The sequence below is a fragment of the Chanodichthys erythropterus genome, chromosome 14 (assembly GCF_024489055.1).
Source record: "Chanodichthys erythropterus isolate Z2021 chromosome 14, ASM2448905v1, whole genome shotgun sequence".
Classification (NCBI taxonomy): domain Eukaryota; kingdom Metazoa; phylum Chordata; class Actinopteri; order Cypriniformes; family Xenocyprididae; genus Chanodichthys; species Chanodichthys erythropterus.
Window position 1 is genome coordinate 47011049 of NC_090234.1, and position 22048 is coordinate 47033096.

At 37.4% G+C, this 22048-nt stretch overlaps 2 protein-coding genes across 3 annotated transcripts in view; both read right to left on the reverse strand.

Annotated features, from left to right (window-relative positions):
- Positions 1-22048, reverse strand: part of LOC137035779 (TGF-beta receptor type-1) — a 104123-nt gene that overhangs the window by 76542 nt on the left and 5533 nt on the right. The window lies entirely within an intron of this gene.
- LOC137036452 (transcription factor Adf-1-like) lies at positions 594-2641 on the reverse strand. Its single transcript, XM_067410628.1, has 3 exons — positions 2049-2641; positions 1557-1738; positions 594-1373 (listed from the first exon to the last, which is right to left on the reverse strand). Exons 1-3 carry the CDS (start codon positions 2197-2199, stop codon positions 897-899), a joined length of 810 nt encoding a protein of 269 aa, XP_067266729.1. The 5' UTR covers positions 2200-2641; the 3' UTR covers positions 594-896.

Consider the following 22048-nt stretch of genomic DNA (forward strand, 5'->3'; position numbering starts at 1 on the left):
GGATGCTCATTGCAGGATGCCTTGGAGAAAAGAACATCCAACATTCCTGCACCTGCACCACTTCCTGAATCAGACCAGCTGGCCCCTTACTGCATTGTGGCTGATGAGGCATTCCCCTTAAAGGAATACCTCATGAAGCCATACCCGAACCGCAAGCTGTCTGTAGAGCAACGCATATTCAATTACAGACTTTCGCGAGCTCGAAGGGTGGTTGAAAATGCATTTGGCATCCTGGCAAATCGTTTTCGCGTCCTACTAACCACCATTAATATTCAAAGCACTGCCAAAGTGGAGGACATTGTTTTGTCTTGCTGTGCTCTGCACAACTTTCTGCGCAAAGAGTGCTGTGAAGTGTACATGGCAGGAATCGACCAGGAAGAACAAGATCATGACACTGTCCCTGGAAGATGGAGAGAAGACCCTGGCCTACAGCAGGCCTCTGCCACGCACAACCAACAGTACAACACACGCCAAACAGCTCAGGGATAAACTGTGCCAGTACTTTAATTCGGACACCGGTGCAGTGCCCTTTCAGTGGGGCAAAATATAAGCATGTAGCAAACTTGTTTCTTTCCCCCTTGACCTTGGTTTATGTTTTATAACAATGGTGTGAATTTGCAAAATAAAGTTTATATTTTTACATCATTGTGTTTTGTGATTTTTTTTTTACATAAAGAACAGTGAAGTACCTTTTACACAAAGTCAGTGTTTTATTTTCAAATGTGCAAAAATAGCATTAAGGTAATTTACAGAAAAATATCAACAGTTGGTATTTAAAATAAATAAAATGTACAGAAATATAAACTTTGCATAAGTACTCTAATATAACGTACAACTAAGCGTGACATATTTACTAAATGCTACAATATCTGTTTACAATTTTGCTACATAAAAAATTACAAGTGTGTATACTGATTGGAAGATGCATCCAGTGCATGGTTGTGGCCCACTGAATATTTGAAAATGCAATTATCAACCTCATGCTGGAAATGTGGCAGTAGATGTGGTGGCAAATTCCGCATTCTGTGTTCAAGATTTTTGCAGTAAGCTGAGATGGCATCATTGGTGTTTTCCTGTGATGCCAACTTTTCCAGAGTTTTGCCGATGGTGCGCATCAAGTTTGTGGATTCCTCGCTGGAGGATTCGTCTTGCATCTTCCTGCGCTTCCCTGGAGGCTTTGGTTTTATGTTGGAGCTTTGCAAATGGTCCTTTCTCATGGCTGTGGACTCAGTTCCACAGATGGTGGATTCAGCCAAGGGTGTACTTGACCGTAGGTCAGCATCACTGAAGCTGGGGTCTTCATGGGTGCCAGTCCAGGTGTCACTGTTGGTACCATCTGAGGGTGAACAGGAATCACTATCAGCCGCAGGTTCCTTAAAAAACATAAGATACAAATGTGACAAGTTAATGTAATGGCTTGACTTAATATGCGGAGTTACTTGTGAATAGACTCTTTTAAAGAAGCACTTGCCATCTTACAAAAAGCAAAATGTTTATTTTATTCTGCAATTAAACAATAAATAAATAAATAAATATAAATATATTTGTTTATTTACCATGATCATTAGATTTGAAGTGCTCTCCTTCCTTTTTGTGTGAGGCTCTAGAAACTGCAGGCGGTTCAGGATCCATTGCTGCCTGCCAGTCTTCTGAGCTCCAGAACTTCCTGAGGGTCCTTGTTTCTTATAACGCATGTATTGGGTTCGCAATGAATCCCACCGCTTCTTGAGCTCTTTTTCTGAGGGACAAAGTAAAATTTTGTAAGCATTAAGTGTTATGGCTGCTTATTTTGTCACTTTAATGAGTATTTGTTATGCCAACAAATGTTACTTTTTGCTGTATTGTTAATTATATTATTAACAATTTGATTAACTTTAATATTATTATGAAATATGAGATGCTAGCACAGCACATATTAATTACTGTCTGTTTCCATAAACAAACTTAGTTTGGTACACACAAAACACTAAAATGGTTATATTAGTTTTACTATGGACTATTGAACAATTACAAACAAGCTTTCTCAATTGCCAAAAAGGAAATCTTACCTGATATGACGAGTTTATTTTCGATCTCACGCCACAGTTCAGCTTTCAGCACACGGTTGACATAACATTTTTCCGTAATGTCATACAAACCCGGCCTTTCCTGGATCATGTTGATCAATTCGTCTTCACTTGCCTCGTTCCAGATAGCCATGTCTTTCACGTACCTAAGGTAAACAATGTGTGTTCCCTCTTGACTTCGTCGTTTACTTGCTTCGTCACTTCCGTTTTTCTTTTCTCATGCACTGGTTCGCTAGCTGAACAGCCAATCAGAATGATCATATGGCCCGACGGCCCGACGAGGTCCAACGCCGATTCAACATTTCGAATCGGCCGAAACAAAGCCGACGAGGACCAACTTCAGCCGACGGTGCAGAACACACCGAGGAAACTTAGTCGGCCGACGAAGAAAAACTGCCCGACGGCCGACCGTCGGCTTGGTGTGTTCCGGCCTTTAGACTTATTTTACATCTTTTAAAAAAAGTTCTAGGGCACCTTTAACATATGTAGATTATCTACACAGCAATGGAGTCATCAGATGCTTGGTGGCGTGACTTAATTTACTGCTTTATTTATTCAGAAACAGTAACTTCATGTTATTGATGTATTCTATTTATTAGTGTAACAACAGCGCCTCCTAAATAAATATAACTTCCTAGTGGGCGGGCACAAGGACCTGGACGAGGCTGCTGCTGCTTTAAGCCTTGGTTATACTCATAGGGTCCTATTTTAACGATCTAAACGCAAAGTGTAAAGCGCACGGCGCAGGTGCACTCAGGGCATGTCCAAATCCACTTTTGCTATTTTAACGACGGAAAAACGGTCCGTGCGCCGAGGCGCATTTTTGAAATGGGTTGTCCCTATTCCCTTAATGAGTAATGGGCGTAACGTTCAATAAACCAATCAGAGTGTCATCTCCCATTCCCTTTAAGAGCGAGATGCGCTCGCGCCATGGCGGATTGCTATTTACAAGCGAAGAAACCGATCTGCTCGTGCGCGAAGTTAAAGCGGGCTTGCAAATGCAGGCTTTCAAATAGCTCCACGCGATGAGTCAGTTAATATATATGTGTGTGTATTGGCACGATTGTTCAATTGGCATGTTTGTGTAATGCGCATCCCTGTGTGTAATAAGTCAACGCGCACTGTGGACGCGCCCAGAGGTGCAGTTTCTACTAACGCGCTCTAACAAAAAAAATATTGCGCCATTGACCCATGGTCGCACTAACTGGCGCAAATGCATTTACTAATTTAAGGACATGGCACTGAACGGGAAAATGCAAACGGCGCCGGACGCAAACTAGCAAATACACTTGCGCCTTGCGTCGCATTGCGCTGGGTGTATTATAGGGTCCATAGACTGTAAAAAATATGGACGTAGTGTCCGTAACGTCACCCGTAGGTTTTTGAAGAGCATTTTTGAAACCTAAAGCCAGTCGTTGCCATCTTGGCAGCGCGTCACTGCACGTCACTCCCACATAACAAAAAATGGGCAAAGAGGCAGGACGTGGGTAGAGCTGAGGTGACGTGATGGCAGCAGACAAACGGCTAGTGGTGACAGATATGTACCCTGAACAAAATTATAAATGCAACACTTGTTGTTTTTGCCCCCATTTTTCATGATCTGAACTCAAAGATCTAAGATTTTTTCTATGTACACAAAAGGCCTATTTCTCTCAAATACTGTTCACCAATCTGTCTAAATCTGTGTTAGTGAGCACTTCTCCTTTGCCGAGATAATCCACCCATTTCACAGGTGTGGCATATCAAGATGCTGGTTAGACAGCATGATTACTGCACAGGTGTGCCTTAGGCTGGCCACAATAAAAGGCCACTCTAAAATGTGCAGAAAACCAGTCAGTATCTGGTGTGACCACCATTTGCTTCACGCAGTGCAACACATCTCCTTTGCATAGAGTTGATTACGTCTCTCACGGAGGAGCTCCGGAGGCATGAGCTCCTCCGTGAGAGACTCGAGGCCGGCACGCCTCACAGGTGACGCTCATTATCACTCGCGTCACCGGCCTCGCGCCGTTCCCTCACGGCTCTCGCCCGCCCTGCTCGTCACAGTCATATGCGATTGGTCCGTGCGGCACTGATGCATCTGGAACAAGCCTAATTTTTACGTCAGGTGGACCTTTGTGCACTCGCGCACATGGAAAGTATAACCAAAGACTATAAATATAGAAAGACAGTTCACTCCTATAAGTTATGAATGGGAGAAACTGCATCACAATTATGATGGAATACGTCCTGCCTTCTAAGTAAAAGAGCCAATCGCTGATTTCATTGCATCACTGCAGCTGCTGTTAGAGGCTCCTGTTCCCATAGAAACCTGAGACTTGCACTTAGGACTGCGCATGTGCATTGGCTCGTCTAGCTTGAAAAATAAGCCTTTTTAATGCTATTTGTGCATAAGAAACAATATTTATAGACAGTTCATGTCAGATTTTGTTAGTGATTTGAAATATTTAATTGTGAGTTCGCCAAGCATTTTTTGAGATTTCAGGATTCCCCCATTCAAACAGATAGGATTTGATCTTGGGTGCCTCAAATAGATGCCTGAAGGCATTGCAAATATGGCCGCCAAGTGAACAGACTTTCCTTGAAAGGGACTTTGGTATAACCGAGGCTTTAGAGGCGCTACACGTGCAAAAGAGTCAAGATTGATCATCATAGGGTATCGCACATCGGACGCATTTTTCTGTATTCGCATTTACAAGTTCAATCCAAACAGCAATCCAAACAGTGAATCTAATCACTATACATGCAAAAGTTCAGTTCAAGAATGTCCACACTGCTTATGTGATTTTATCGCTAGCACTCCTTGCACACATGTGACTTATAGCAGGCACATAATCAACACAATATCTTCTCAGAAAGACATATCAACATCATTTTTTCCATATCGGATCAATGCCAATTATTATATTTTAAGCCTTTATCGGACGATAATATTGTGCATCCCTAGTTTGAGAAGTATGTTATGATTGTCAACAATCTGGCGATACCTACACATCCCTGCAACTGGTGTGGATGTCATGCAGAAGCATATACAGTATTATATACAATATGCAGTGTTTCCCTGAAATGTTTCATTTTATTACACTACACAAAAGAGACCCGGCGTGTCAGCAAGGGAGACAAAGAAACTTGCTGAAAAAGACCCAGCATGCAAGAAAGAGACAAAAGACATTTTGTGTTATGTTGCTTTGTACTGTTTTAATTTTGCGCTGTTTTTATTGTACACAGCAACACTGCAATTTCTATGGGAATATAAAAATGTAAAAATGCCGCAAAAATAAGATTCCTCATTTTACATTAAATCGCACAAATCAAACACTCTATATGCAAACCTGTAAACGACTGAATTGTTGTCTGTACGGAACAAGATGCAACTGACAAATGCTTTGACTAGTGCTGTCAGTCATGGGAAAACCCCTTAACTGTTAAAAGGAAAAGATAATACATTGGACATTTAAACAGATTTTTTATTATGAACATAGGACTGACCTATTACAGGTAATAAACTCGCTCACTTGATCTCTTTCTCACAATACTCTTCTACATAATACAGTAAGCTTCAATGAACAATATCAATTGAGAACATACAGTTTACGTTGCTAAGAGTGGTTGCTAAGGGTGTTGTTTAGTGATACACATAACCGTTGGGTAAAGCGGTCATAGCTGTGTTTTATCATGAATAAAACACAGCTACTGACCAATCAGAATCAAGGACAGGAGCTAACCTATTTATAAATGAGAGTTTATCTGACTGAAGAACCGCCAGTTATTACCTCGCTGGTGAGTCATGTATCTTTTAAGTTGCTAAACTATTTTACTGATAAATTCATCAGAGCAGTGCAGACAAAACTTTTCTGTGCAACTGTGTGTCTGTACTATACGTGTGTAGGCTATGCTTGAAAGAGATTTTTTACAGAGAAAGTCTTTGAGACTGATTGACTCACTCATGAAGACAGTCTTTGCCGCCATCTTGTGATGTATTAATGTAACTTTCTCTGAAGTCAAAATTACTAACGGACTCTTTCTCAATACCAAAAAATGTAAATGTAATGTTTATTTATATAAAATATTATTTATTGAACAATAATATTTAAATTAACAACAACAGCCATTATAACAGTATAGGAAATAAATCCAAGCAAACAGTTCAGTCAAACGTACAAAAGCAGCGCTATAGTTAGTAGGCTTTAATTTCAGTTTAAATATAAAGTTATGGAGCTACTTAATATAGTCATTAAGTTAAATCTATTAGCTCTGGAACAAGTAATAAATTAATAAGACCAAAGATTGCCCACTTGTTACCCAAAACGAATACCTTATGTTCAAACACTATCTACATAAGAGATAGTGCCAAACTCCCGAAGGACTGGCTGAGATGACGCTGTTCTCGGGGGGTATATGAGCGCTGAACATGACAAACCAGGGCCCAGATCAGGACGCAGACAAACTGGCTAAACCGACCGTCTGCTAGCCGCCGTCTGCTAGCCGCCTCACGTCACAGAACTCAGATAATTCACAGCACATAGAAACACTTTCACCTAGATATTATCACATAGAGACTGTGTCTGTACCTCGAACTAGTAAATACAAAAAACTTCCGAAACCTTTTAAGGGTAAAAATTTAATTGATGTTCAAAAAATGAAAATCACAGATAAATCAGATAAACAAATGATAAAGCTTGGGTTACTGAATATTAGATCTATTTCTTCAAAAGCACTTATTGTAAATGAAATTATCACAGACAATAAACTAGACTTGCTGTGTTTGACAGAAACCTGGCTAAAACCAGACGATTACATTACTTTAAATGAATCTAGTCCTCAAGGTTATGATTATCGACACAATCCTCGACAGAAAGGCAAAGGGGGAGGTGTTGCTGTAATTTATAGTAATATATTCAGAATCATTCAAAAGAATTTCAAATATAATTCCTTTGAAGTGATGGTGCTTTATGTAACATTATGTAAGATGACATTTGTGCTGGCTACTGTATACAGGCCACCAGGGCACCATACTGACTTTATCAAAGAATTTGCTGAATTTCTATCAGAGTTAGTACTGGATGCGGATAAAGTCCTTGTTGTTGGTGATTTTAATATCCATGTAGATAATAATAAAGACGCATTTGGATTGGCATTTGCAGATATTTTAAACTCTATTGGAGCTAGACAACACGTGTCAGGACCCACTCATTGTCGTAATCATACCCTAGATCTAATGGAATAGATATTGATGCTGTTGAAATTCTACAGCAGAGCGATGATATATCAGATCATTATTTAGTCTCGTGCATAATACAATTAGCCAAGGCTACAAAACCACCACCCAGCCATAAATATTGTAGAACAATCACGTCTACCACTCCCCGAGCAGTTTCATCGCCTTAGTATACCTGACAACTTAGAAGAACTCGATGCTGCAACAGAAACTATTGGCTCTCTCTTTTCCAGCACATTAGATGCAGTCGCTCCTTTACGTCTAAAGAAGATTAAGGAAACTAATCCAACGCCGTGGTATGATGAGCACACTCGGGCTCTGAAACGAGCTGTTAGAAAAGCTGAACGTAGTTGGAAGAAAACAAAACTAGAAGTTTTTCGCCTTTCGTGGAAAGAAAAAATGATTGAGTACAGAACAGCCATAAGAAATGCTAGATCTACTTATTTTTCAAATCTCTTAATAGAAAACAAACATAATCCTAGGTATTTATTTGACACAGTGGCTAAATTAACTAGAAACAGAGATTCAACTGCTGACATTTCTATAGAGCACAGCAGTACTTTATGAACTTCTTTACTTGCAAGATTGATAATATTAGAGAGAAAATTATAAACATGCAACCGTCTACAGTTTCGCTTCAGACAGTGCACTGTAGTGTCCCTGAAGTAAAACTAGAATCATTCGCCGCTATAGGAGAGGAAGAATTATCTAAACTTATCAAATCATCAAAATCAACGACATGTATGTTAGACCCAATGCCGACTAAACTACTGAAAGAAATGCTTCCACAGGTCGTAGGTCCACTTCTTGATATAATTAATTCATCTTTGACCTATTACAGGTAATAAACTCGCTCACTTGATCTCTTTCTCACAATACTCTTCTACATAATACAGTAAGCTTCAATGAACAATATCAATTGAGAACATACAGTTTACGTTGCTAAGAGTGGTTGCTAAGGGTGTTGTTTAGTGATACACATAACCGTTGGGTAAAGCGGTCATAGCTGTGTTTTATCATGAATAAAACACAGCTACTGACCAATCAGAATCAAGGACAGGAGCTAACCTATTTATAAATGAGAGTTTATCTGACTGAAGAACCGCCAGTTATTACCTCGCTGGTGAGTCATGTATCTTTTAAGTTGCTAAACTATTTTACTGATAAATTCATCAGAGCAGTGCAGACAAAACTTTTCTGTGCAACTGTGTGTCTGTACTATACGTGTGTAGGCTATGCTTGAAAGAGATTTTTTACAGAGAAAGTCTTTGAGACTGATTGACTCACTCATGAAGACAGTCTTTGCCGCCATCTTGTGATGTATTAATGTAACTTTCTCTGAAGTCAAAATTACTAACGGACTCTTCTTGATATAATTAATTCATCTTTAACACTAGGACACATGCCAAAAACATTTAAGCAGGCTATTATCAAACCTCTTAAAAAACCTCAACTAGATCCGAGAGATTTAGTAAATTACAGGCCAATCTCGAATCTACCTTTTCTGTCAAAGATACTAGAAAAGGCAGTTTCAACACAACTGTGCTCCTTTTTAGAAAGAAATGGAATTTGTGAGGATTTCCAGTCAGGATTTAGACCATACCATAGTACTGAGACTGCTCTCGTTAGAGTTACAAACGATCTACTCCTATCATCCGATCGTGGCTGTATTTCTCTATTAGTGTTATTAGATCTCAGTGCTGCTTTTGACACTATCGATCATAACATTCTTTTAAAAAGACTTGAAAACTATATTGGCATTAGTGGAATTGCTTTGGCATGGTTCAAATCATACTTATCTGACCGTTATCAGTCTGTGGTAGTTAATGAAGAGATGTCGTATCGATCACAGGTTAAATATGGGGTACCACAAGGCTCAGTATTAGGACCGTTGCTTTTCACTCTGTACATGCTGCCCTTAGGAGAGATAATTAGGAAGCATGGTGTTAGTTTTCACTGCTACGCTGACGATACTCAGCTCTATATTTCCTCGCGCCCTGACGAAACCTACAAATTCACAAAACTAACAGAATGCATAGCTGACATTAAAAACTGGATGACAAGAAATTTCTTATTATTAAATTCAGAAAAAAACTGATATCCTAATCTTTGGACCAAAAACTTCCTCACGAAAAAACCTTGAATACTCTCTAACACTTGACGGGTGCTCCATTAAACCTTCGTCCTCAGTTAGGAACCTGGGTGTGCTCTTTGATACCAATCTTTCATTTGAAAGTCATGTTTCTAGTATCTGTAAAACCGCCTTCTTCCATCTAAAAAATATATCTAAATTACGACATATGCTCTCAATGACAAATGCGGAACAGTTGGTTCATGCATTCATGACCTCAAGACTAGATTATTGTAACGCTCTACTGGGTGGTTGTTCTGCTCGGCTTTTAAACAAACTACAGTTGGTCCAAAATGCGGCAGCTAGAGTTCTTACTAGAACCAGAAAGTATGACCATATTAGCCCAGTTCTGTCAACATTACATTGGCTCCCTATTAAACATCGTATAGATTTTAAAATCTTGCTACTTACTTATAAAGCTCTAAATGGTTTAGCTCCCCAGTACCTAAGTGAGCTCTTAATGCATTATAGTCCTCCACGTTTATTGAGATCTCAGAATTTAGGCCAGTTGATAATACCCAGAATATCAAAATCAACTGAAGGTGGCAGATCCTTTTCCTATTTAGCACCTAAACTCTGGAACAATCTTCCTTGCATTGTTCGGGAAGCAGACACACTCTGTCAGTTTAAATCTAGACTAAAAACACATCTCTTTGCTCTTGCATACACATAACACATTATCAATACATTAACATTTTTCAAATCTGTTAAAGGATTGTTACGCTATAATTAGGTCGGCCGGAACCGAGAACATTTCCTATAACACTAGATATACCTGTACATCAGAATAAGAATGGCATCTACGCTAATATCTGTCTCTCTGCTTATCCTGAGGTTTGCCGGGTGCTGGATCCAGGCCGTATCCAGATCAGATGGAGAACCTGCGTCTGGACCTGACTACAACGTAGCCCAGGAGACAATGGGCCTAAAGATCCAATTCTGGCTGCATCTATAATTCAGATTTTTAATCCCCGTATCCGCTTACATATATTTATATATAATCTATTTTTAATCTCTATAATAAAAATGTATAATTCAGATTTTGATCTCCATATACATTTACATATATTAGATATATCTTCCAAGGGGTTTTTTCCTCCTAGGACTTTTTTCCCAGTGCTAGCACGCTGGGTTTTTCTCCTAGGGGTTTTTTTCCACCCCTGGAAGTCAGCCGACATTGGCTTAATGTAGCACCATCTTGTATATGTTACATATTACCACGCTTGTTTGTACAGTTTATTTTTAACCACTTCCCTTTTTTCTGTGCTTCTAATATGTAAAGCTGCTTTGAAACAATTACCAATTGTAAAAGCGCTATATAAATAAATTTGACTTGACTTGACTTGACTTGAACGGTCGTGATGGCCTGGAGCTTGCTCATCCAAAAGCATCTAAACAAATTTTCAAATAGGCGCTATGTTTACATATAAATCACATATCTGAGGTCTAAACAATTATATTCTCTCTCTCTACTATATATAGTGTGTGTGTGCATAATTATTATGCAAGTTTTTCAAAGCACATTTTACCAATTCCAAACCACATCAATCTTAATAACTACTATTAATTTAGTATTTAATAATTTATAATTGATCATTGTTAATGAAGGCAATATAATACTAATGTAATGCTAACAATTGCTAAATTAAGGCATGACAAATAGACAGCAAAACGGGTCATTAAAAAAAACAGGCCAATAAGAAAAGACACATGTTAACTGCAAATAAAATAAAAGTCAGACTACAGTGGCGGTGGCGAGGGAGTTGTGCTGTGCAATGCTACTAACAATGAGTAAGTTGGACCTTTCAGGGTAGGAAACTGACTTAAAATGAACTCCCAAATCTTACTGCCAGATTCTGGAAAATACATTCTTCAAATAGAGGATGTTGTGCTGGTCCTTCAAGAGTCACTCCCAACCTATCTGTCTATAAAGCCTATATATTAAAAAAAAAAATATCAGTACTCATGTAATTTACTACACTTCAGCTTGTGATTCTTATTAAGTGTGGGTCATATTTCAGGATTTTTTACTTTAGTAAAGACTCTGGGGACCTGATACATTGTACTTCTGGAGACTGACTTCTATGACCCTGTTGAGCAAAAGACTATTATATTGAAATGGACAGAAACAAGGATGGTGTTTTGACAAGTCAACTGACTAACCTACTTCAACTACTTATAGTATATACTACTTATAGATAGTATAATTATTAAAACAAATATACAGATTTAACTGGATATTATTTATCATTTACATAAAGAATGCAACATGCTCACATCAGATAAATGTATCTAATCAGTGTCAACTAGGGGGGAAAAAAATGTTTAGAGGCTTTTGTGCAGTCCTTATTTGGGAGTCACACTGGTGGTCTTAGTGGTCAAAAGTGACTGAACTCCTGAAATGTAACCTATTTTTTTCAGTAAATCATTGTAATACATTTTTGTTCAGTAATATATATTTTTTATAAATAAATAATACAAAAAAAATTTTATTACTTTTTTTTTTTTAATTATTTTTAAAATTAATGCAGTATTTCAGGTTAAAATAGAGTTTAGGCCTTTAAAATCCAATTTTTTGAAGGCAGATTAGTGGCATCTGTTTAGAGTAGAGAAAGAAAACCTAATACCATGGTTTAACCACTGGTTGCCTGTATAGCTCTCTATAAAGCCTAGTTGTTTTTAGATATACATATTTTTATTAGGTGGAAGATTTTAATATATATTTAAACCATCTCAAAGACTACTTTTTATCGAGTTCTAGTTATTTTTTTAGAAATAGTGACTTGAAGGGTTAATTTATGCATTATGACCACATTCATTGTTTTAGAAAGAGAATGCAAGAAAGCACTTTGTTACCTATTTTTTGATTCAGAATTTAATAATAATGCAATTCATACAATCATAACGCTTTATGTAAACATTTTTCAATGAACATATCTATTTTTTTGTAAAATGTCAGTGAACATCAACAAAATTAAGGAACAGTAATCATAAGGAAAAGGAAAAACCTGCAACACCCCTTCACTGCTGTGAGCTGTTTCTGCATTATGACTGAATTATTGAATGGATTTCATATATTCTCAAAACTTTGCTCTGTGGTTCATAGGGGTGTGTTATTTCTATATCACATTCTTGATGTTTTACAGTGTCATCCCTTCACTGCTGTGTACTTTTTTTCAGTAATTGTGACCGATTTGTAGATGCACAAAAATTATCTGTATTTTCGTATTTTTGTCCATTTTCCATTCATTTCCTATGGTCGGTCATTTTTGACCGAAGACCATGAGTGTGATTATTTTTTTACAACCACTTAGCCTGTTTGAATCATGCCCTCAGTTTTGTGTGTGTGTGCAGGGTTGGGAAGGTTACTTTTAGAATGTATTTCACTACAGATTACAAAATACATGCTTTAAAAAGTAATCAGTAACGTATTTTGTTACATTACTCAAGTTTAGTAACTTAATCTAAATACTTTAGAATACTTTGAAATACTTAACACAAAGGACCATATTAACTTGATGTTCTATTTTAAGTTTATAACCTGTAAATAAAATGACCTCTACCCACCAGGATTTGGTTTTCCACTCAATTGTATTTTTAACATCAGTTACAAAATATATAACTATGCAATTTATATATATGCAATTTATTAGACATAACCTATGTGTTGGTAAAGAATTTTTAATATCTTGATAAACAAATTAAGAAAATATTTGTTTCTTTTAACATCACATCCATATATAATTACTAGTGATATATCATTCCTAAATTATATTTTTATATGTGTAAAGATGTGCATCAGAGGGATAACAAAATATTAAATAACAACAAAAAATACAGTATGTGTAGCTCTTTAATATTATAGGCAAACACTGCAGTTTTATCACAGTCCCAACAAAGAGGTTATGAACGAGCATGATCAGTTGTTTTTTTTATTTAAATTATTGTATAATTTCAAGATTGACAGCAAAAACAGCATGGTCTGACTTTAGCTTTGTGAAATTATGCTACATAAGACACCTGCACAAAACACAATCAGCAGACGGACTGCAAATTGTGTGCAAATTCACTCTCTGACAGTAGGTGGGGCTTATGGAACAGCAGTGATATATCATTTGCATGGTTACCGCTAAAACAGCGCTGCGCTGGAGATAAGAGGAAAAGCCATCAAAACTTTTCTGACGACAGTTACCTTCAGAGATACATTCATATCAAACCCAATTTAATATTTATATTATTCTTCCTATATTTTGCGAACAGTGAGCTTGTGCCTGTGTTAACGTCCTGTTGACAGGCTTAGTAAATATTTCCTGAAATTTTGGGAAATTTTGTTTGCAAGCCCGGAATAAACATAGACCAAAATAAAAACTAAAAATCCTTTGGATTTATGTTAACCTTTTTGGACTACTGCATCTCTATTTTTGATCATGAACTCGAGTAAAGTTACACGCCATATACATAAACATTTGGAGTGAATGATTAAGATTTAAAGTTTGTCTGTAAAGTACACCAAGAAATTGGCTTTATAAAACATTATTTAACACATAATTAAGTGGATGTTAATTCTATGAGGATTTTGTGTTATTTTTCAAATACCTAATAAATTCTTATAAATATTAATCGTAGGCTAATGATAACCATATAAAGCTCAACGCACGAGTAAATAGGAAAATAAGGAGTAGGCTAAATAAGGAAAATAACATTTTTTTTAAAGACCAAGAACAGCTTATATGCCTACCTCAAGATGCTTTTTCAGATGTTGAATCCTTTGAAGCCGATAGTTTTGTTGCAGACATAGCTTGCATTGCACTATGTTACTTTACGTCCTTTTTCATGTTTATAAGTAAAACTGTCTTTGAATTTCCACTAGAGAAATGCGTTATGCCCTGTTTACCCGTCCATTCTTTGCGTGTGATCTCATGTCTGCACTCTGCAGGTTGCTAATATCTGAACAGGCTGCGCACGTTTTTTTTGTTTGTTTGTTTGTTTGTTTTTAAACAGTGTTGGAGAATCATCAACAATTGGCTCGTTGGTTACAAATCATCAAAGAGCTTACCCTATTGAATTAAATAAATGACATTAAAATTCAAAGTAATTACTTTGGTAATCTAAAATATGGCAATATTGAAAATTTATCATTAGCTGTGTGAACTTTGTTTATGCTGTTAAAGGCATGCACGAGCTCTGTGGGCGGGGGAGCGCACGATTTAAAAGGGCCGCAGCATGAATCAGCTCATATTTAATGATGCCCCAAAATAGGCAGTTAAAAAAATTTATTTAAAACATTCTATTGGGTATTATGAGCTGAAACTTCACAGACACATTCAGGGGACACCTTAGACTTATATTACATCTTGTAAAAAAAAGTTTGATGGCACCTTTAAATTTAGCAGTTATTCTGCCTTTAGAGTGTCATGGCAAAGCATGATGGGAAATAGAAATAAAAGAAACAAGTTCATGTAACTCAAAGCAATGAAACAATTTAGAATACTTAAAATTTTTCAGTATTGTGAACTCAAAAGAAAAAGTTCTAAATACTTTAATTTGATTAAACTAATTTGTTTAATTAGAGATTGCCCTACTCAAACCAATTAATTATTTTGAGTTAGGGTTTACAGTGGCTGTTAATCTTATCAATTTTGTGAGTGACTCACAAAACAATAATTTAGTGGTTTAAAGACAGGCTTCTTCAGACCATTGTGACATTATGGTGCAGTTGCCTGACAAAAACTGCCTGTAACACATATGCCTACATTGACCACCTTCAGAAGGTTTTGTCAGCTGTGGTACAGTGCAATGGAGGTTATACTGGAATGTTGTAAATTTATTGTAATTTTGCCATTTGCCATTATTTATTAAACCAAATACTTGACCATAGTAATTTACAGTCTCTTTTTTCTAAGCATCACTAAGAAAGTCAAATGAAAATTGTATCACCTCTCAATAATTGCATTATTTCTATGCTGACAAATGTATTGTAATATATGTCCTCTTTAGAAAAATCAAAAATTAATCATTTAGACAAACTATATTGAAAATTTAGGTCCCAAAGAAGAAACTCAATACAACAAAAGTGACTAGACGTGATCACTGACACACAAGTTAAAAAACCTGTTATCATTTAAAAAAAATTGTGTATACTTTTGATTTCCAATTTCCAATAAAATAACCAGAACCAGGCTATCACCATAGGCAACCAAAGCCATTTATGATTTTGTGGGAGCTGTTCATTAAAAATAAAAATAAATTATAGAGCTCACATTTTCTCATTTTATTTGTCATATCCTATTATTTTAGTGAGTAGAATGAATAAATTATGTCTAAATAATTTTTAAATACTATACTAAAAAAACAAGAAACCCATTCTCTCCTAACTCGCAAATCATCACAGTATGCAAGAGGACTCTTCTAGTTCTGTTCCCGCTATTGAGGCTCATGCTAAATAGCAGGTCAACTAAACGTGCAGAATCTGTGAAAATGTTAATAATTTTAACAAAATAAGGGAGATAATACAAAATGCATGTTATTTTTTATTTAGTACTGTCCTGAGTAAGATATTCTACATAAAAGATATTCTTACATATAATCCACAAGACAAAAAAAATAGCTGAATTTATTAAAATAACCCCATTCATAAGTATGTGAACCATTGATTTCTTAATACTGTGTGTGGTTGCCTGGATGATCTACGACTGTTTTGTGTTTTGTGATGGTTGTTCATGAGTCCCTTGTTTGTTCTGAGCAGTTAAACTGAGCTCTGATCTTCAGAAAAAATCTCCAGGTCCTGCAGATTCTTCAGTTTTCTAGCATTTTTTGCATTAAAAGGTTCAAACATTCACTGATGCTCCAGAAAAAAAAAAAAAGATGGACCTCGAGATTTATTCTGAAGAACAGAGCTCAGTTTAACTGCTCAGAATAAACAAGGGACTCATGAACAACCATTACACAACAAAGAAAAGAACAGTCATAGATCATCCAGATAACCACACATAGTATTAAGAATCAATGGTTCACAAACTTTTGAACTGGGTCATTTTAATAAATTTAGCTATTTTTTTGTATTATGGATTATATGTAAACATATTTTATGTAAAATATCTTACTCAGGACAGTACTAAATAATAACATGCATTTTGTATGATCTCTCTTATTTTGTTAATTTTTTTGCACATTTTCACAGATTCTGCAAGTGGTTCACATACTTTTTCTTGCAACTGTATATAGCCATCACAGACATTTAGAGAGACAAGTCTCCTCTAAAATTAGAAATGACCAAATTGTCCCTCAATATTTGTTGTACATTGTACAAAGCCCTACATAAAGACTGTATAAATATTATACCTGCAAATATGAATGTATCTGCCACTATGGTGCTTGTTGCATGTATGTAGAATCGTAGAATTGACTGTAGTAGGTTAGTTTTCATGTTAAATGATAGTATTAGAGTAGAAAGTGTATCTTCTTTATGGGATGAGAGACACCTGTCGAGTTTGATCTCTCCGTAAAGCTTCGCCGAAACAACCTCTAGAAGAAGAAACAACTATCAAACCGAGCGCTCCGAAACTCTAAGCACCCCAACGAACCTATGCAAGTATAACGTTTTTACGATTTTAAATACTGAGTTTCCTTGGCTCTTAAAGGTGACTGTTGCAATTTACCATGCTTTGATCATCTCTTTCGTTTCTGCCTTTACTTTCACCTATATGTATTTGTATCTACTTGTGTACATTTATCCGTATAACCTTTGTATTACCCGTTCTGTATATTAAATACATCATATCCGTGCTTATTTTGTTCACTTGCTCATTTAGCAACAACCGAGTCACTTTAATGTTCTGATTCTAATATCCTTGCTTTACGTTTGGATGCTACCATAGAAATTTATCTTCGTGGCCAAAGGGTAATATTTCTGTCGTAAGAGTCTGTGGAACTTACCGGTTTGCTGGACGGACCGATAGTTCTCTACATAATTATTAAAAGAGAACTAATGATATATGTGATTGATTATAATTCGTTGTAGTTAATTCACCATATATGGTTAATTCCCCCCTTGGGTCGGTATGTGCAGAGGCCAAGGGCTCAGAGGTGGACTCGTCCATCACCCAAGCTGAAGTCACTGAGGTAGTTCAGAAGCTCCTCGGTGGCAAGGCACCGGGAGTATCTTAACCCTCAGGGGTCTGAGAATTTTCGGGGCCCTGGAGAAGTTTTGACATGCCCTGACATTTGTGCTATTTTTTCAGTTGTTCATAAACATATTGATGGAAAAAGTGTCATTACACTGTACTCAGCACCAACTAGGCTACAATAATGTGTGAGGAACATGTATGTACATGTTTGTGTTTTTGAAGGAATAACGTTTATGCGTTTAAGTTACTGAAATAAAGCCAAAAAATATATATTAAATCTGTGTTCACAAGACTTCTGGGTATTGCAGGTTGTATAGAGTTTTTGCTTCAAAATGATTTAAAAATTATCCTGCCTACTCATTCATATATAACAATATATTTATTTAGTTTTTGTAAGACACTTTTTGTCAAGAAACACAGTATGCGTGGAGGCGTGAATCATCATGAATAATCGGTGACTCACACCTGAGAAGACAAAGCTGTAATGACTTGCATAATAATGAGGCCTTTCAGTCAGGTAGGTTGTGAAAAAAAAAAAAAAACAGCAATACTGTGAAATATTATTACAATTTAAAATAATGGTATTCTATTATATACTTTAAAATATAATGTATTTCTGTGATGCAAAGTGTCTGAACAAGTATGTTACCTCTGTGGCATTTCATATAGCCTTTTAGCATAAAGGCATGCACATTTGGATAAATATTGATGGATTCTCATATGTTTATGTCAATTTTCTATACAGACGAGTAATATTTATTCAATATTTATTGTCATCACTATGAGCGCTGGATACTGTGTTTTCAATTCATACTTGCAGCCGGAGGGTGCTCTGTGCACATTTAATCCACAAATTAATCTAAAGAAGAACAGGACATTCCAGGAATTAACAAAGTCTTCCAGAGGTCGCTAACCATGGCTTTAACATACAGATAAACACTTTTCAAAAACATAAATATGCAATTGAGACGACGTATACATGTATTGCCTCAGAATTTGCGTCTGAATAGCGCTCGCTCCAAGGGCGTGGCCGCATTAGCGGATAAGGATCTGAAACACGGGTGTCTGACATTAATTTTTGTTTTCGATTTGACTTACACGATTTAAAACCTGACATTTCAACGTTTCTTTAGACATAAGTCTTTTTTTTTTTTTTCACTAAGTTACACTTCATTTTCTGAGAACTATCAGATTGGACTTTGTTCAGAGGGAGACGACACGCATCATGTTAGTTTTCTTTATTTTGCAAAAAGCACAACATTTTGTTTTTACTCTGAGTGTACACAAATAAAAGAAGATATCCCACAGATTAAAATGGTGTATAACTCTTAATTGTATGTGCAACATTGACAGAGTATTTTGAGTTTTTTCACACTGGTGAGAAAAAAACCGAGGTGGTATCGCCGGCGTGACCGCTGACCCGAGGGAGTGGTGGGGTGGTGATCCCTCTTTTCAAGAAGAGGGGCCGTAAGGGTGTGTTCCAACTACAGGGGCATCACACTCCTCAGCCTCACTGGAAAAGTCTATGCCAGGGTACTGGAGATGAGAATTCAGCCGATAGTCGAACATCGGGTCCAGGAGGAACAATGCGGTTTTCGTCCTGGTCGTGGAACACTGGACCAGCTTTATACCCTCTTCAGGGTGCTAGAGGGTTCATTGGAGTTTGCCCAACCAGTCCACATGTGCTTTGTGGATTTGAAGAAGGCATTCGACCGTATCCCTCGTGGCGCCCTGTGGGGGGTGCTCTAGGAGTATGGTGTCTGGGGCCCTCTGCTAAGGGCTGTCCGGTCCCTGTACGACCAGAGCAGGAGCTTGGTTTGCATTGCCGGCAGTAAGTCAGACCTGTTCCCGGTGTTAGTTGGACTCCGGCAGGGCTGCCCTTTGTCACCGGTCCTGTTCATTATCTTTATGGACAGGATTTCTAGGCGCAGCCAGGGGCCAGAGAGAGTCCGGTTTGGGGACCATAGGATCTCGTCGCTGCTATTTGCAGATGATGTTGTCCTGTTGGCTCCATCAAACCAGTACCTTCAGCGTGCACTGGGACGGTTTGCAACCGAGTGTGAAGCGGCTGGGATGAGAATCAGCACCTCCAAGTCCAAGGCCATGGTTCTCAGCCGGAAAAGGGTGGCTTGTCCCCTTCATGTTGATGGAGTAGTCCTGCCCCAAGTGGAGGAGATTAAGTATCTCGGGGTCTTGTTCACGAGTGAGGGAAGGATGGAGCGGGAGATTGACAGGTGGATCGGTGCAGCTTCTGCAGTAATGTAGTCGATGTACCAGTCTGTTGTGGTGAAGAAGGAGCTGAGCTGTGAGGCTAAGCTATCGATTTACCAGTCAATCTATGTTCCAACTCTCACCTATGGTCATGAGCTTTGGGTCATGACCGAAAGAACGAGATCCCAGATACAGGCGGTCGAAATGAGTTTCCTCCGCAGGGTGGTTGGGCGCTCCCTTAGAGATGAGTGAGGAGCTCGGTCACTCGGGAGGAGCTCAGAGTAGAGCTGCTGCTCCTCCACATCGAGAGGAGCCAGTTGAGGTGGCTCGGGCATCTGTTCCGGATGCCTCCTGGACGCCTCCCTGGAAGACCTAGGACATGCTGGAGGGACTATGTCTCTCGGCTGGCCTGGGAACACCTTGGAATTCACCCGGAAGAGCTGGAGGAAGTGTCTGGGGAGAGGGAAGTCTGGGCGTCTCTCTGCTCAGACTGCTGCCCCCGCGACCCGGCCCCGGATAAGCGGAACAAAATGAATGAATGAAGGAACGAATGAATTTTAAAAGATCTTCCTCAAATGCATTTGCATAGTTAAAGTTTTAACGGGTTGGGCTTGTTGACTGTGGAAAAAAAAAAGGTGTTTTTTGTTTTGTTTTTGTTTTTTCAATTGGGTATGACAGAATTGTTAATAATGAGGTTCCAAGCTAAATTACTTTTATATGGTGAGACAACAGCATTCCTATGGTACTAAGGGTAGGAATTTTTATATTTTTCCATGTAAATTTAAATGTTTGGTGGGGAAAAATATGTTTTTATCCACTAGTGCTACTGCATGGAATAAATTACCAGCATCAATAAAGGGAGTAAAAGATTTGGGGAGTTTTAAAAGATCAGTAAAAAGATGGCTGTTTGGTGATCTTAGTTTTTTTTTAGTATTTGGAGATAATGTTTCTCTGTCACTTCTGTACATCTCCCCTTTATATTAACATCGAGGGCTACAATGGAAAAAAGCCAATGGCTTTATTGTGTTTTTATCCTCGACAGTTTTTTGAAGTGTATGGGATACTTGTTATTTTGTACAGTTTATAAACTTGTCAAATAAATTTCAATTAAATTCAATCAGTATGATGCTAACCTCTGGGTTAGCCTAAAAATGTACATCATCCCTACACCACTCTATTGCCTAACAACAAATATCCTTAAACAAACCAGTGAAATGAAAAGTAATCTTGTTAACCTATATTTATAGAACCCATGGCCCGTTGCTATTTGTGCCATGTGATGGGAGGTTTTTAGGTTATGTAAGCCAGTCTGAGAGTTCTTACTCTCAGACTGCAGTGAAAAGCTCTGTAATGCAGCTTAGTATAATCTAAGGCTGTCTGTAACACACCTGCATGGCTGTGCATGCACTTAATGCCTCTTTCTGCTGTCCCAAACACATATAACTGAGGTCTACAAATATAATGTAGGGGGTACATGGACTATTATATAAAGTATATAAAAATGTCTTAAAACTGGAAAAGTATATCATTTATTTATAAATGTATGTTGAAAGAAAAAAAGACAAACCAATTGTTGTAGTGTAAAGGAACTTTAAACTGCATCATGAAAAAATTTTTCAACTTCTGTTACAATATTGTTGCAACCCTAACACCTATCAACCAATATATTAATAGTGGAGATGTATAGTGCATAACAGACTGCATCTGGCTGCTCTCTTTCCAAAGAGCTCAGGTGATCTTTTATATGTAAATGACATTAATTAGTTGTAATTTACAATGTGGAGAACTGAAACCATTCAGCTGCGCACAAGTTCAAGATCATTTGCGATTTATAGATTTTACATCTGAAAGGGGGCGTGCACTCGATTTCTGTGTGTATACGTTCATTCTATGAATCACACGTACGCACATCTGAGAAATGATCGGAAGATCAAATTTAGGACGGTTTCTGTTTCTTGTACTTACTGTTCGGTATGTGGAAAAAAATAAATAAATAAAAAAATCTGATCACTGCAATCTGAAGTAACCTTTCATAGATTTGTTTTTCTCCACAACTCAAATAAAAAAATAAAAAAATAAATAAAATAAATCAACACATGCAAAGCACATTTTATTCTTCATGCAAATTGGCCTTTTTAAGTGAAAGCAATGTTTAAACATCTATAATTCACAAGCACCTTTCAGCACAGCATAACCTAGTGGTGGAAAATATTGGAAAACTGCTCATCACTTCTGTACGGTTTGTCCAAAAATCATGAGACTGGACTCTTTACATTCGGTGAGGCATATCAAGTTG